The sequence below is a fragment of the Notothenia rossii genome (genome assembly GCF_949606895.1).
Source record: "Notothenia rossii genome assembly, chromosome: 11".
Taxonomy (NCBI): domain Eukaryota; kingdom Metazoa; phylum Chordata; class Actinopteri; order Perciformes; family Nototheniidae; genus Notothenia; species Notothenia rossii.
In genome coordinates this window covers 56321142-56339035 of record NC_136910.1, presented here as the reverse complement: position 1 = coordinate 56339035, position 17894 = coordinate 56321142, and the positions used below count along the sequence as shown (strand labels likewise).

Below are 17894 nucleotides of genomic sequence, written 5' to 3'. Positions count from 1 at the left end.
AAAAATACCTGTACTTTCTACTTCTCACATGTTGAACACAAATACCTGTACTTTCTACTTCTTACATTTTGAACATAAATACCTGTACTTTCTACTTCTTACATGTTGAACTCAAATACCTGTACTTTCTACTTCTTACATGTTGAACACATATACCTGTACTTTCTACTTCTTACATGTTGAACACAAATACCTGTACTTTCTACTTCTCACATGTTGAACTCTAATACCTGTACTTTCTACTTCTTACATGTTGAACACATATACCTGTACTTTCTACTTCTTACATGTTGAACACATATACCTGTACTTTCTACTTCTTACATGTTGAACACAAATACCTGTACTTTCTACTTCTCACATGTTGAACTCTAATACCTGTACTTTCTACTTCTCACATGTTGAACACAAATACCTGTACTTTCTACTTCTCACATGTTGAACACAAATACCTGTACTTTCTACTTCTTACATGTTGAACACAAATACCTGTACTTTCTACTTCTCACATGTTGAACACATATACCTGTACTTTCTACTTCTTACATGTTGAACACATATACCTGTACTTTCTACTTCTTACATGTTGAACACATATACCTGTACTTTCTACTTCTTACATTTTGAACATAAATACCTGTATTTTCTACTTCTTACATTTTGAACTCAAATACCTGTATTTTCTACTTCTTACATGTTGAACACAAATACCTGTACTTTCTACTTCTCACATGTTGAACACAAATACCTGTACTTTCTACTTCTTACATGTTGAACACAAATACCTGTACTTTCTACTTCTTACATTTTGAACTCAAATACCTGTACTTTCTACTTCTTACATGTTGAACTCAAATACCTGTACTTTCTACTTCTCACATGTTGAACACAAATACCTGTACTTTCTACTTCTTACATGTTGAACACAAATACCTGTACTTTCTACTTCTTACATTTTGAACTCAAATACCTGTACTTTCTACTTCTCACATGTTGAACACTAATACCTGTACTTTCTACTTCTTACATGTTGAACACAAATACCTGTACTTTCTACTTCTTACATTTTGAACTCAAATACCTGTACTTTCTACTTCTCACATGTTGAACACAAATACCTGTACTTTCTACTTCTTACATGTTGAACACAAATACCTGTACTTTCTACTTCTTACATTTTGAACTCAAATACCCGTACTTTCTACTTCTTACATGTTGAACACTAATACTTGAACTTTCTACTTCTTACATGTTGAACTCAAATACCTGTACTTTCTACTTCTTACATGTTGAACTCAAATACCTGTACTTTCTACTTCTTACATGTTGAACACAAATACCTGTACTTTCTACTTCTTACATGTTGAACACTAATACTTGAACTTTCTACTTCTTACATGTTGAACTCAAATACCTGTACTTTCTACTTCTTACATGTTGAACACAAATACCTGTACTTTCTACTTCTTACATTTTGAACTCAAATACCTGTACTCTCTACTTCTCACATGTTGAACTCAAATACCTGTACTTTCTACTTCTTACATGTTGAACTCAAATACCTGTACTCTCTACTTCTCACATGTTGAACTCAAATACCTGTACTTTCTACTTCTCACATGTTGAACTCAAATACCTGTACTTTCTACTTCTCTCATTTTCCAAACAGGCTGGTTCCTTTAGTCTGAATGTGTGTTTGGTGGCGTGATCATTATTATTTAGAGTCATTGCGTGCCTATTGATTTGAACACGATCCGTGTATCCATCATTTCCTGGTCTTCTCTAAAGAAGAGGGACCAATGAAAACGTTGTCATGTTGCCGTTGTTCAGCATGGAAACATTCATTAGCTAACAATGACATTATTGTTCTATTAATATAAAGGGAGATCAGGTACTCTTTAAAACAGCTGCTAGTTATGGGTACTTTTTACTGAAGTACATTTCAAAGTCCATACTTCTTTACTTTGACTTGAGTAAAGGATGTGTAAACTTATGCCATCTCTGCCCACGTGACATTGAAAGACTGCTTGTATCTTTGAGCTGGTGAACTGTTCGAGCAGATCAGAGTACTTGTGGGTGTCAGAGTAGGTTTCCTGTTCCCTGTGATAAGCTGATCAGGACATGACACTCTGCCCAATGCAGCACACTCAAGACTTATGTTCATGTGGGCAGGGATGTATATCTGTGCTTAGCTGACCGTCAATCTTATCATGTTTCAATCATTAGTCATACATATTGTTTGACGGCTGACTGACAACTGTGAATAAGAGATGACATGACCTCTATCATAAAGTAAAGTTTAGTGGAATTAGTTTTAAAAAAACATCCAATTTAAGACCGGTGAGGAAAGGGACATTGCTTCACCAGATTTAGTTTGATGATTTGGCACAAAGAGGTGTTAGTAGGGGGGCAGAGCACTCACCCATGCATGTGATTTGAATTCAAGCCCAGAATTGTGAATTCTTTGGGATTTATCTCAAAGAATTCCTAACTAGCTATGCAAGCTGCAGAAGTGGAGGTGTGGGTTTATAAGATAAAAGTGTAAACAAGGATTAAAAGGGTCTAATGAGAAGACCCTACACTGGGTTTGTGTTCGCCAGTTTTGAAGCCTCAAGTTAGACAGTCGGCTTATTGTTTAAGTCATAAAAATTAAAATGGCGTTAACAAGTCTGGGAGTTATTTTAGATTATGACTTGAATTTCAAATAGCTTGAGCAAGGTAGCAAAACATCTTTCTAAACCTTATAAATATTGCCAAAGTGTGCCAGAGGTGAGAAGAAGCTAAGTGGATTTACTCAAGTACTGTACTTAAGTACAATTTTGAGGTAGTTGTACTTTACTGGAGTATTTCCATTTTCTGCTAATTCGTACTTCAACTCCACTACAGTTCAGAGGTAAATTGTGTACTTTTACTCCACTGTATTTAATACCTTTAGTTACTTCACAGATCTGGATGAATGATGTGAAATCTAATCAAGTGTTAAATCAGACTTTAGTTCCACCTGGAGTAAATCCACAAGCTACCCTGCAGTATACAAAGTCATTCAAACTAGCTGCACCTTTACCAGCTTTGAGAACACTTTCATGATCAATCATTATAAAACATATCATATATATTATTCTGAAATGGACCAATCTGCACAATGACTACTTTTACTGTTTCTACTTTCACTATATTTTGATGAGAATACTTTTCTACTTTCACTTGAGGAACATTTTGAATGCAGGACTTTTACTGAAACAGAGTATTCCTACACTCTGAGTACTTCTACTTTTACTCAAGTACAAGATCAGAGTACTTCTACTTTTACTCAAGTACAAGATCTGAGTACTTCTACTTTTACTCAAGTACAAGATCTGAGTACTTCTACTCTTACTCAAGTACAAGATCTGAGTACTTCTACTTTTACTCAAGTACAAGATCTGAGTACTTCTACTCTTACTCAAGTAGGCTACAAGATCTGAGTACTTCTAATTTTACTCAAGTACAAGATCTGAGTACTTCTACTTTTACTCAAGTACAAGATCTGAGTACTTCTACTTTGCTCAAGTACAAGATCTGAGTACTTCTACTTTAACTCAAGATCTGAATACTTCTACTTTTACTCAAGTACAATATCTGAGTACTTCTCCCCCCTCTGAACACTGCACTGTTTATAGAATATAGTGCCCTTTCTTATTTCAGACTAATTGTGATCGACATGCTCCTGCACGATAGGTGGCGGTATTCACATAAGAGTTTGTATTAATCCGCAAAGAAGAAGAAGAAGAAGCAAAGGAGGAAGAAGCAGCAGAATCCCTCCAGTTCTCAGTGGATGAGAAAGAAGACTTGTTTTTTTTATTTCTAGGTGATTTGGTGTATCTAATGTTGGTCTGGGGCTCACTTGAGGTGCACGTGCAGATGGAGCTGCTGTTCTTAAGGCTGTAGCGCCGGTTTGCTCTGAGATATCGCGATGTTTTCCTCCAACATGGAAACAAAAAGAGTGGAGATCCCGACCGGAATGCTGGACGACCTCTGCAGGTACCGAGCACCGGGTCCTTACCGACTTTACAGACCTCTTTGTTTGCTCATTGTACATTTAAGGGATAATAGTAGAAATAAATGTAACTTAATGGGATTTTGTTGCTAGGCAAAGCGCAAAACTGGCGCTCTGCGTTGATGCATGACGTATTGTTTTGTTGTTGTTGTTGATGTAAGTAACTAAGTAGATTTACTCAAGTACTTTACCGAAGTACTATTTTGAGGTCCTTGTACTTTACTTGATGATTTATATGTCTTGCTACTGTGTACTTTTACTCCACTACATGTATTTAATACCTTTTAGTTACTTCACAGATGTGGATGAATGATGTGAAATATCGTCAAGTGTTAAATCAGACTTTAGTTCCACCTGGAGTAAATCCACAAGCTACCCTGCAGTATACAAAGTCATTCAAACTAGCTGCACCTTTACCAGCTTTGAGAACACTTTCATGATCAATAACCACCTCCTGCTTTGTTATCTTTGAGCTGCCAAGTGCCCCTATTGAACAGTTATTTTCTTACATACACTGGCGCATGATAAAGTAGTTAATTTATTTATTTATTAAGTAGACTTGAGTAAAAAACAAATTCTGTTTATTGATTGACCCTAGGACGTCTTCATTAATTTAATCTTTCTCAATGTCCCTACTTTGTGCTACTTGGTAGCTCATGAGTCTCTCAGAGTGTTTATACATAGCTTCTTATTCTGATCTCGTTTCGCCCGTGTTTCTCCAGCCGCTTCATCCTGCACATCCCCAGCGAGGAGAGGGACAACGCTATCCGGGTGTGTTTCCAGATCGAGCTCGCCCACTGGTTCTACCTGGACTTCTGCATGCAGAACACTCCGGGAGCTCCTCACTGCGGGATCAGAGACTTCGCCAAAGCAGATATCCTTACATGTCAAAGACTTAAAGGTCACCTATTATGCAACATAGTCCATAGTATAGGACAACAGTGGCTTTCTGACCAATGCACAAAGTTCCTAAAGGTGACACTTGAACAGAAGTTGAACTAAAACACAGTTCCACAATCAAAAACGTGTTACTATGATAACAAAGTTAAGAGGAGAGATGTTTACACTCTTACCAATAATGTTATTGGTTTTAAATGCACCACGTTGCTTTCCTTGACGGCAGCAAACTGTTCCATCACTGTCCGTTCCTGCTGCCTAATGGGGAAGACGTCCAGAAGATCCTGGAGCAGTGGAAGGAGTACAAGATGGGAGTGCCTACTTTTGGAGCCATCATTCTGGATGAATCTCTAGAAAACGTGAGTCGTTGTTTTATACTTTTACACTACAGCAACAGGCTACCTGACGAAGCGTTTATTCTTGCAATCAAATATAACCACTACCATCATCGCACACCGTCAGTGAACACGCCTAATAATGAGGGAACAACACAACATAATAAACATAGAAATAAAGAGACCTTACATGTGGCTCCTGCAGAAACTATGAATGCAATGATTGTGGTACAAAGAAATAGTTATTGAGAAAAAACTAATCCTATGCTTCGAATGAAAATGGAAGTAGGAGAGAAAGCTAACTGTTCTTCTCTCTTCTCTTCAGGCTCTGCTGGTTCAGGGATACCTCGCTAAGTCCGGCTGGGGCTTTCCAAAGGGGAAAGTTAACGAGGATGAAGCTCCTCACGACTGTGCCGTGCGAGAGGTGAGTCTCATGTTCTCTGCTTTACAACCTGGACCAACTGAGAGCTTTCAGAGCCAAGTGTTGGTAATGTGTGTACTTCATAGCTAGAGGTGGAAGAAGTACAAACATCTTGTCCTTGAGTGAAAGTAGAAGTACTCAGATCTTGTACTTGAGTGAAAGTAGAAGTACTCAGATCTTGTTCTTGAGTAAAAGTAGAAGTACTCAGATCTTGTACTTGAGTAAAAGGAGAAGTACTCAGATCTTGTACTTGAGTAAAAGTAGAAGTACTCAGATCTTGTACTTGAGTAAAAGTAGAAGTACTCAGATCTTGTACTTGAGTAAAAGTAGAAGTACTCCGATCTTGTCCTTGAGTAAAAGTAGAAGTACTCAGATCTTGTACTTGAGTAAAAGTAGAAGTACTCCGATCTTGTACTTGAGTAAAAGTAGAAGTACTCAGATCTTGTCCTTGAGTAAAAGTAGAAGTACTCAGATCTTGTCCTTGAGTAAAAGTAGAAGTACTCAGATCTTGTCCTTGAGTAAATGTAGAAGTACTCAGATCTTGTACTTGAGTAAAAGTAGAAGTACTCAGATCTTGTCCTTGAGTAAAAGTAGAAGTACTCAGATCTTGTACTTGAGTAAAAGTAGAAGTACTCCGATCTTGTCCTTGAGTAAAAGTAGAAGTACTCAGATCTTGTACTTGAGTAAAAGTAGAAGTACTCCGATCTTGTACTTGAGTAAAAGTAGAAGTACTCAGATCTTGTACTTGAGTAAATGTAGAAGTACTCAGATCTTGTACTTGAGTAAAAGGAGAAGTACTCAGGTCTTGTACTTGAGTAAAAGTAGAAGTACTCAGATCTTGTACCTGAGTAAAAGTAGAAGTACCAGAGTGTAGGAATACTCTGTTACAGTAAAAGCCCTGTATTCAAAATGCTCCTCAAGTGAAAGTAGAAAAGTATTCTCATCAAAATATAGTGAAAGACAGTAAAAGTAGTCGTTGTGCAGATTGGTCCATTTCAGAATAATATATATGATATGTTTTATAATGATTGATCATGAAAGTCTTCTCAAAGCTGGTAAAGGTGCAGCTAGTTTGAATGACTTTGTATACTGCAGGGTAGCTTGTGGATTTACTCCAGGTGGAACTAAAGTCTGATTTAACACTTGATTAGATTTCACATCATTCATCCACATCTGAGAAGTAACTAAAGGTATTAAATACATGCAGTGGAGTAGAAGTACACCATGTACCTCTGAACTGTAGTGGAGTAGAAGTACCTCAACATTGTACTTGAGTAAATGTACTTAGTTACTTTACACCATTGTCCATAGCTCATATTCCCGGGTGTTTTTCAGGTGCTGGAGGAGACGGGCTTCGACATAAAGAACCGTATTTCCAAAGACGTCTTCCTCGAGCAGAAGATCACGGACCAGGTGGTTCGGCTCTACATCATCCCCGGGGTGTCGCAGGACACAAAGTTCAACCCACGGACGAGGAAGGAGATCAGGGTAGGAATACTTCTGTCCCCTCGTCTCTTCACACTGCTTAGTCCCCTGTAGGTGGTTAAAGTCCCCTACGTGTATTGGGGTTACAGATGGGGTCCAAAGCTATCAAGCCACATGAATGTCTGCAAGCAAATACATTTGATATGCTACACACATACGGCCAGGATCCATTGAAGTTTCTGAATATTGGGTTGCAGATTAGAATTTTCCAAAGGGGGGTTTGTTTAGCATGAAACACTTGAAATAACTAAAGGATAAGTTAAAGGGCCCATGTCATGCTTTTCTGGTTATCACCCGTCCCCTTGTGTGTTATGAAGCTTTCTCTGCATGTAAAGGTCTGCAGAGTCACAAACCCTCAAAGTACACCCTGTAGCGAGTCCAACTCGAACACAGAGAAGACCTGTCTATGCTGCCCCAGAACGCCTCGATGGACATTTCTCTTTCTCCATTGTTTACTTCTTGGGTATAGTGACGTATTTGGGTATTGTGACGTATTTGGGTATGGTAGGGTTCGGACCAGACACACACAATCGGCGGGACGTTGCGAGGCTCGCTGCTGTGAGGAGCGGGACACTGTGAGCTGGCTCACTGGTGTGGGGTCGGCGAGACAGCGGAACTCAGCCTGGGGCTGCACGATATTGAAAAAATATATTGCGTTTTTTTTTAACTATATTTAACCGGATGAAGGATTTTAGTCACGGACGTCTGGATCTTAACTGGTTGACTCATCATACCTTAAGTCATGATCTAACATGTCATGATAATGCATGTTGCTTACCCTAAAATAAGGGGGTTCATCTGTGAATAAAGAAGCTTTTTGTATCCAAAATAGTTCCAGATGGCAGATGTTGCTTTTCTTTTTGGAAGTAAATCTTCATTCTCGCCGGTTATTGTCCTCCTGTGCCTCGCTCATTTTTTACCGGTGTTTTGATGGTCTGCAAACTAGCGGGGCGGGGCCTGCTGTGATCTGATCAAGAATGATTGTGATTGGTGCTTTGCTGTGCATGCAGAGCCTGCATGTCACTCACTCAAGTACCCCTGACATGAGAGCAAGTTCCTTTTGTAGCAAGCAGCAAAATAATTGTAACATGACGTGTTTGAGTTAATTTACCTACTTAATATCGCACATCCTAAAAAAAAATATTATTATTATAACATTTTTATAAAATTGCACGTCCCTGCGATGTGAATATCGCGCATTCGCATATCGCGGTTATCGCCATGACACAATATATCGTTCAGCCCTACTGGGCACACACACAAACTCCCAGCCTCTGTCTGTGTGTCTGTCTGTCTGTCTGTCTGTCTGTCTGTCTGTCTGTCTGTCTGTCTGTCTGTCTGTCTGTCTGTCTGTCTCGAGCGGGTCGAGCGGGCTGTGTTTCACTGCAGACGGCCACTGGGCTCACAGGGGGGGGGGGGGCAGATGCTCCAACAAGCCGTGTAGGACAGAGAGTGAATACACATTCTATACAGAGATGCTGTATGAGAAACCAATATGAGTTTGGAACATTGAACAATGTAAATCTATTCTAGTAGACCTCAACAATGGAGTTATGATCAGTAGAAATGGCCGTGACATGGGACCTTTACAAAAATGAAAGTAGAAAGAAATTGAGGTCAAAGAAAACTGTTTCTGCTAAAAAGTGAGCAATGACTGAGAGTCAGAGCTAGATGTATCTCACACTGCCCTGTCACTTGAATTCATGTTCCTTTGTTATTCATGTTTTATTATCTTTGCTTTTAAATGAGTGTTTTTAAATGCCATTTTATAATATGTTTCTAAATGTCTTGAAAGCACTTTGAAATGCCTCGTGTTGAAAGGCGCTCTATAAATAAACTTGCCTTGCTTGTTGTCGCTAAAATAAACGTTTCTAAATCTTCCTCTCTTGCAGAACATCGAGTGGTTTCCTATTGAGAAGCTGCCGTGTCACAGGAACGACATGACGCCAAAGTCTAAACTCGGACTCGCCCCCAACAGATTCTTCATGGCCATTCCCTTCATAAGGTCAGCAAGGTTTCATCTATCATTGGTATTTTTCCATTAGAGGAACATATACGTTTTTGCCTTCTTTCTGAGAGTGATATATTAGATAAAGAATTTGTATACAAATCGTATGTATTATTATTATCCCTGTATACTGCACTCTGTCTGAAAACGCATAACAATGTATGACTCCCTCATTGTTGATCAAATGTGTATATTTGGACTTAACGGTGGGGTAGGTCATTCACTTCAGAAACACTTGTTATATTCCATGGAATGCTCTTAACATCCCGATAGCAATGAATATCTTAAATGCTTTGACAATAAATACATTAAAAATCTGTGGAAGCCGTGGCGCTGTAAAAAGCACGACCAATCATCTGAGCCGGCTAAAGTAACTGGATGGCCTACCTGCCTGTCAGCCTTCCATCTGTGCACAAACTTATCTCGTGCCCTCATTGGTCATGTGCGCGTTCGTGTGTGTCGGAGGAGGGGCTCTGTAAGGAAGGGGCAGATTCTTTCCGGCTACGTATTTTCAAATTCTAGCGCACTCGAGCTGATTTCTCCATCCCTACCTTTAAGTGAAAGTGATGTATTGCCTCATACTGACTGATGTCCTCTCCCTCTACAGGCCGCTGAGAGAATGGATCAATAAGCTGAAAGGAGAGTCAACGGACAGCGACGACGACTTTGCAAACAACGGAACCACTCCAAACAAACCTTCAGACAACGCTCGGTAAAGAACTGCATTAGTCTTCAGCAGAACAAACATTCTAACAACAGCTAGAAGTTGTGTTTTTATCAAATGGGACTTATTTCTGCTCTTATGAGTGTTTTGGCTTTTTACCAGCTGCTTGTTTTAGTTCTCTAGCACACACACGTATCAGCCTAGTCTCCAGAAACAGCAAGCATCTTCTTTTATTGAAGAAGCTAGAATAAAAAACACTACTTGCTCAGGCCAAAGGTCACTTTAGTCTTTGTGAACCTACTTACAAACTAAAATGTCTCACTAAATTGCTTCATGTTTGGTTTAAATGTATTTAGTGTGTCAGATTTGTCTGTAAAATTTCATAATTTTGTGTTAATCTGCATCGCTTGGTTATGGCTTTGAGCAGGTGGTTGGTCTTAAGGCCCACATACACAATATTAAAAAGTTAAAGAATGGGAAATTGATATGTTTTTCTTTTGTCTGATGATTATTTGGACATCCTCTAATAACCACTTTTGCTTATTTGGTGTGATTACAAACTGGCCTAAAGAGATATTAGTTATATTTGATTCAAGTTAACACTGTTGGACCCTTACGGCCCGTCCACACAGCGGCTTTGGAAAAAGTTTGCCGACGGGCGTGTCTGAAGCTCGACCAACAACCAATCACATGAATCTCCCGCCCCTGACACACAAGCAGCGGTTTGATTGGCTAGAGCTTGTACTGGCATATGATTCGATTGGCTGACGCTGACCGAAAGGTTCAGAAGCTTCAAAAGTTGAACATTGCTCAACTTTTGCAGCCTGAAACGCCAGGGAAGCTCCGTTCTGCTTCCCACAATGCAGTTCGGCGAAAAAGTGTCGTCACACCATTCAAAGTGAATGGGCAGCTTCTTCCAACGCCGCTGTGTGGACGGGCTGTTAAGAAGAGGTTAAAGGCATACATAAAATGTCCACTTTATGTTTCTCTTCCATCTTTCAGGTCGAAGTCTCGCCGCCTCCCAGGTAATGAAGCATTTCCAGGAGAGGCATGGGCCAAAAACAAGCAGAGGGCGGCGGGCCAGCTGAGCCAGTACGAGATCAACCAGGTGAAAGAAAAGACACTGACACTATGTTACAGAAACACTTTACATTTACCATTATTACCAAATGTTAGATTTATTGTTCAATACATCTCAAAAGCCCCTTCCCCACAATCAAATCAAATCAACATTTATTACAGCCCCAAATCACAAGAAATGCCTCAAAGGGCTGTACAGAAGCAAAGGCAAAATACAAACGTCATAGCATAAAAACATTATACAACAACATAAGTATTGCCATGTGATAAAAGCATGTGATTGAAGTGATGCTACTGCAGGTGGAAATAAGTTGACAAGGAAGACAGATGCGAAGAGATGGGTTTTGAGTTTGCTTTTGAAACGGAAATAGCTTCGGATCTGAAATGGAAGATGATTCCAAAGTGAATGAAAAGGCTCTGCCACCTACGGATGATTTATTTATTTATTCTGGGGACGGAAAGGAGACATTATGTGATCGTGGGAGCCTGGTAGATATTCGCGGGGTAATTAATGATGACAGGTACAGAGCTGCTAGTCCATGTAAGATTTGAAAGGTTCATGGTAACATCTTGAAGTCATATCTGGGAGCCAATGAAATGAGAACAGAAGTGATGTGATCACATTTTCATTCTGAAAGTGAACATGTCTATAGAGCGCTGCAGTGATGACGTATCTTTGTATGCCAACCAGGAAGTTAGTGTAGCAACTATCGGTTTCATTGTCTACCTGCACACGCATGTTTATGCCACAAGGGGGCAGGTCATGCTATTAGTGATGGGAATTTTGACTCTTTGAAGGGAGACGGATCTTATGGCTCCGGTCCTTTCCGAGATCGTTCAAAAGAGACGTTTTTTTTAAAGGGGGGCGGGGTTAATAGGTTTATCTGCGAAATAACCACCAGGATGATGATTGACTGTAGTGCCAGAAATCCACTTTTACTCACAGAAAAATGTATAACTTTCTACATCTCTCGGCCAAACTACTACTCAAGCATCACGCGTTATAACATCATCATCTACGGCAAATGTGCATTCAGGAAAGCAAGTTCCCGTAAAGGCGAGTGGATTTATGGCAGGCAGTGAGCCAACGATAAAAAGAACGGCTCTCACCAAGTACGACTCGGTTCCCTTCGTTCGCTCAAAATAATCATACCGTTCGCCAACGTAATATCACTACTTTATATAAAAGTGTGCAGCTGCTGTGGATGCCGACATGATGCCTGTGTGTCTGTTCGCTAGTGAAGTAAATAAAGGAATGTTTTTCGACACCTTTAATGCTCTTACAGTCCGAGTGGTGAAACATCACACGATTCAAGATGTTCAGATTCAAGGCTTCATCGTCATGTGTACATTAGCTACAGTGGAGATATGGCAATGAACCACTTAAAGGTGGGGTAGGTCATTCCCTTCAGAAACACTTTTTGTTATATTCCATGGAATGCTCTTAACATCCCGATAGCAACGAATACATTAAATAATTTGACAATAAATACATTAAACAAATGTCATCTATGGAAGCCGTGGCGCTGTAAAAAGCACGACCAATCATCTGAGCCGGCCCGGCTAAAGTAACTGGATGGCCTACCTGCCTGTCAGCCTTCCATCTGTGCACAAACTTATCTTGTGCCCTCATTGGTCATGTGCGCTTTCTTGTGTGTTTTGGAGGCGGGGCTCTGGAAGGAAGGCTGCGTACTTTCAAATTCTAGCGCACTCAAGCTGGTTTCTCCATTCTTACCTACCCTACCTTTAAGTCACGGGCTCCCAGTGCAAAATGAATATATATAGGACATAAAATAGTGCCAGAGAATGTTTGAGATGTGCAAGTAAATACAGATAAAAGATAAATAGTGCAAGAAGAAGCTATACACAAGTAAATGGAATATGATATATCAGATAAATAGTTAGCAACATACATGTTTATGGATGTTCTTTACAGAGTCCAGGTGTTTAATAGTCCCTCAACAAAATGCAATGGGATTTATTTCATTGGATGTCAGAATATTGCAGGAAATAAGGTTTTTGAAAAACATGTTTGATACCCACACCTTATGATTGCTGAAGGGTAAATGCAATCACCAGAAGAAGAGCTGCTACTTCACAGTTAACTCATAACTCCTGTTGTTTCCTCTGCAGAGCCCAATTCTGAAAAGTAATGGTAAAAAGAGTCAGGACTCGTCTGCGGTGAAGAAAGGAGCCAATGATAATGGAGCCAACAACCAGCAGGTACAATATTTGGTTCTGATTTAAGTGTAGAGAGAACATCTGATTTTGAACCAGATGGATAGATAGACGGATGGATATATGGATAGATAGATAGATAGGTAGGTAAGTAGGTAGATATATAGATAGGGAGGCTGTGGCTCAGTGGGTTAGTGTGCTGATCTTCGAATCAGAGGATAGCAAGTTCGAGTCCCAGTGCAGTCAGCATGTACCGTAATTTTCGGACTATAAGCCGCGCCTTTTTTCCCATTTTTCCACCCTGCGGCTTATATAACGGTGCGGCTAATCTATGGATTTCTACAGCTAACGGCCACTAGGGGACCTCCTAAATCTATGGATTTTACAGGTTACAGTCCACCATCTTTAACTCTATGGGCTCTATGGCCGGTCCGCGCCCCCCACCTTTAAGCGGCGGGCTCCAGCAGGAAAAGCTGGAGGCCGGAAAAGAGTGAGACAGGTAGCGCGCAAAAGTAAAAGTGGAACCGAGAGTGGTACGAGAGACAGAACGAGAGCAAGACAGACAGACATTACGAGAGCGAGACAGTTTGTCCCCGTACCACTGGTTGAAAACCACTGCTGTAGATCACTGCCGGTACGTGCGCTGGGAGCGCACCGTTTAAGTTTGAAAGTTGAAAAGTGTGTGTGTCTGAAACGCTATGTGATACAGTACAGTTTACACAGCACATGTTCTGTAGCTACTATTGCACTAAATGGTAACACTTGAATACGTTATGCAAATATGCAACTTGTTTGTTGAAATGTTAATAAATGGGAGCTTCCTCAAACAGCCGTCTCTTTCCCGACAATCCCCTCTGTGCACGAACCCTTACATATGGTAATGAAACATTAAAACACCTGCGGCTTATAGTCCAGTGCGGCTTATATATGTACACATCATTCAATTTAGCTGCTGCGGCTTATATTCAGGTGCGCCTTATAGTCCGGAAATTACGGTAGATAGACGGATGGATGGATGGATAGATAGATGGACGGATGGATAGATGGATGGATGGATAGATAGATAGCCTGTAGATGTTAGACCAGTTTTAAAAGGATCACCTTTGCTGCTCTGTGAATGATTTTTATTCCAAGTTTTGTGCTTTTCTACTTTTTCTACAGAAAGAAGATAAAAAACTTCAACCCAGAAGACTGCAAGACAGTTTTGAGAAAGGTTTGTCCATTAACATGTGTAACTTTGGGACTGCACGCACTCTGTTGAAGCTAACTTAGCAAAATATAATTAACTAAAAACGGGGAATACAAATCTTCCTTTCAATCAGAAGTGCATATTAGATTAAACACATGAGGAATTTCCTGACTGCATACTCAAAACAACAAGAGGATTCCTATGGTACAAATAACAAATACGTGTTTATACGAGTAAATGAGCTTCTCTTTTCACAGAAGGATCTCCAAGCAAAGACTCCGAGCACATTCTGTCCTCCAAGGTCTTCCTCAATTTCAAATTTGACCGAGAAGCCATCATGAAATGTTTCGACTACTGACAGCGCTGGTTCTCCCCTGTGATGGCATCAAACCGTGGATACTAAAAGGACTTTGTTTTGTACCTTTTATAATCAAAGCTGGGATGTTACTGAAGCTTGCCCTTTCGGCACATTTCTCGTCATGTATGTAGTTGTTTATTTCCCATTGAACACATCCAATAAGGCTTTTTCTACCCAATTGTCCAGAGCTTAGAGAAGGTATGCTAAGCTAACAGCACTGTGTTCAATATGTCTCAGGCAGAATCCTAACTTTACTTCTTTGAATAACTGAATTCATGATTCAATCTGCAGGAGGAAACACATGAGATCAGGACTTTAATCTGTTGTCTTTTAAAAGGTCAAACGTTTTGAGACCATAATGGATTTTAAGCACATTTGAGGTGACGGGTGAAACATCAGCTGTGATATCTGTGGTGAATTTTGCCACTGTTGAATTCATCATGTTATTGTGATTTTTAAGATTATTTCGGTGTTGTTAATTTCCTCCGTTCTTCAAACTGAGTGCCTACAAAGTTGTGTTGGCTGTTAAAAAAATGGGAAGGTATTGAGAATATGATTGGCTTTATATATTTATATAGTGTTATAGGCTGTATTACGAAAATTACTTTAGATTTTAAACAGGAAAGGAGAGTTAAATATTAAATACCAGTGGTCTTTGCAGTTGGTCTTAGCAAGTTGAATGTCATTTACATGAGATGCCAACATTGAAAGGCAATCATCTATGTGGCTTTCATTCAAAAGTCACGTTCTTGCATCGGATTTTAACATTTTAATATTGTCACTCATCATGTGCACACACGAGGAACATTACATCTCAATGTGGTTAACTAGTTTTAGCATTTTAAGCCACAGACTTCCATACATTGTTAATTTGCCTTAAAGTGACCCACATCACGCGGCTGTTCGTCCGTTTGGTTTCGGCAGGGTTCACATGTTTAATGTCGTGGAGATTTCACCAGTCAGTCATTTTTTTTCCCTACACAACGCACTCGTTAACTTCTCTATCATTTGGATGGTAGGACATGGTAGACTCCTAGCTTTGGAGCATGGACGAACACTTTGTTAGACTACAGTGAGTCTATCAGGTACTCAAAACCTTCACAGAGGACTCGGCAGGATTTCGTTTTCATATCCGTTTTTCAAACCCAAAGACCTGATCTTTGCAATGTCCCTCAAACAGTAGGTCTTGTATACATGTGACTGGTTATTGATGTGATGCTCACTGGGGTTTCTTTGTTATTGATTGTACAGATGGTGATCTCACGTTGTCTTTCGGCTTTAATGTGTTTGTCTTAAACTGTGAATATTAATAAAGTTCGTTTTTTTTCATATGTTGTTGTTGATTTTTAAACATGAATGATTTAGCTTGGGTCAGAAGAATTTCATTGCCATTTCTACATTGTAGCTTTGTGCATATCACAATAAAACCTTTGAATTATATTCAATACAGTACACATTTCATCGGTCCTTTCTCCCTGAGAAATGCTCACAAACTGGAGATCGTATTCAGTTGTATGCGACACTGGTAGGTTTCATCAAACAGTTAATAAAAAAAAAACACTCGCGGGCCACCTAACTCCACAAATATCCAAAAACACATCGTTGTTTATTTTTTATTACAAATCGCCTGAAACTGGTACAAAGAAGTTGCAACATGTGTGATGAAGGTGTTGCGCTGGGCTATATGATGCAATCGAAAGTTAAGCTTGCTCCATTGCAGAAATATTCGCGCGAGAGTGCGGAAAACTTAAATTTATTTATTTATTTCAAAATGTGAAATTTTACCAATATACTCACGGACCACTAGGGGGCGCTTACGGTCCCGGACCACACTTTGAGAAGAACCGTAAAACAATGAGTCAGCCTACTATCACTTTAAGAATATAGGATTAAAAGACTAATGTCACAGCAGGATTTGGAAAAACTTGTCGATGCTTTTATCTTCAGTAGACTAGTCTGCCGTAATGGTGTATTTGCAGGTCTCACTAAAAAATGTATAAGAAAGACAACACTAAAAAGTGGATCACATCACTCCAGTTCTGAGGACTTTACACTGGCTTCCTGTCTGTCAGAGAAGCCGAATACTGCTGCTGGTTTATAAAGCGTTAAATGGTTTAGGGCCAAAATACTTTTCAGATCTCCTGCTACCTTGTGAACCATCCAGGACTCTCAGGTCTTCAGAAATAACTGTTAACCGTAACGTAGTGTACTAAAAACTGTTTGAGTGATTGTTTTGCCAGTGTGTCTACCTTTTCAATTCCTTCCACCCCAACGTGAGCATAATCATATAGGACCAGGTTAGCTGACTGAATAGGAAGCATCTTGGGAGTGTCATGGACTCCAAATTCACCATTGGAAAGAACTGTGAGACGGTGTGTATAAAAGCACATCCTGTTTGACTCAGACTGTCCATGTTGATTTTCTACACCAGGAGGCCAGGCTCTCTTGGGTGAATGTCCTGTGTTTTGCGTTACAAACCAAACAGTTTGGAAAGACTTGCTTTCTGACCTACTTCTATGAGGTTGATAACCACCGATAAGCAAACATGTGTTCAACCTGGATGAACCTCGATTTTAAATATGCTGCCCCTTCTACTTGGAAAAATATACAGAAGGAACTTAAACTGTCAGATTTGATCACTATGGGGGAATTCAAGTCCATCTTAAAGGACAGAGAACAACAAACCATTGGTCGATGTGACTGCTCGTAAAAGGAAACTTTTACCTGGTTAAATACATATACATCAACAAAAAAAATAGGTAGGTGCGTATAGTCCAATCTCAACTTTACTTTTCATGTCTATACTAATAGCAGGATCTCTTCCTTAGGATTGCTCTGATCGAAAACCATCTCCTCTGCTCCAGTTTGTGATATATAAACGTTATAGACAGGGGTGCACATAACTTTTTAGCTCTAGTTCTCAAAGGAGCAACTGGAGATGTTGCTTGGTGCTCATCCTTAAAATTAAATAAACCGTAACTTTTGAGGGGGTCTTGACTTTATTTGCCAGACACACGGCACTGAACACACATGCAGAGGTGAACACAGAACACACATGCAGAGATTAACACAGAACACACATGCAGAGGTGAACACAAGACAACGTTAGCACGACCAGTAATCCTACAAGCGGTCATCACTACCCTCCTGACTGTTCTCCTCACTGTCCTCCTCTCTGTCAGACATGGTAGCTGATGATGTAGGCCTACTACTTTCTCTCTGGTTGAGTCTGCGATTAGCCGC

General features: G+C 39.9%; 1 protein-coding gene across 2 annotated transcripts; it reads left to right on the top strand.

Moving 5' to 3' along the window:
• Positions 1–3742: 3742 nt before the first annotated feature.
• dcp2 (decapping mRNA 2) lies at positions 3743–15982 on the top strand. 2 transcript variants are annotated; one of them, XM_079659880.1, is made up of 11 exons: positions 3743–4020; positions 4759–4910; positions 5165–5292; positions 5594–5692; positions 7025–7177; positions 9067–9179; positions 9790–9894; positions 10849–10954; positions 13060–13149; positions 14266–14317; positions 14554–15982. In XM_079659880.1, the coding sequence occupies exons 1-11, from the start codon at positions 3953–3955 to the stop codon at positions 14649–14651; spliced, it is 1164 nt and encodes a 387-aa protein (XP_079516006.1). In that variant the 5' UTR covers positions 3743–3952; the 3' UTR covers positions 14652–15982. The 2 variants fall into 2 exon arrangements, with proteins under 2 accessions (XP_079516006.1, XP_079516005.1); XM_079659879.1 differs by having other exon boundaries at positions 3744–4020; positions 14551–15982.
• The last annotated feature ends 1912 nt before the right edge of the window (positions 15983–17894 follow it).

Coding starts and splice junctions, on each gene's coding strand:
- dcp2 (XM_079659879.1), top strand. CDS start 3,953: ATGTTTTCCTCCAACATGGAAACAAAAAGAGTGGAGATCCCGACCGGA. Junction 4,911..5,164: donor CAGAGACTTCGCCAAAGCAG/ATATCCTTACAT, acceptor ACGGCAGCAAAC/TGTTCCATCACTGTCCGTTC. Junction 9,180..9,789: donor ATGGCCATTCCCTTCATAAG/GTCAGCAAGGTT, acceptor CTCCCTCTACAG/GCCGCTGAGAGAATGGATCA.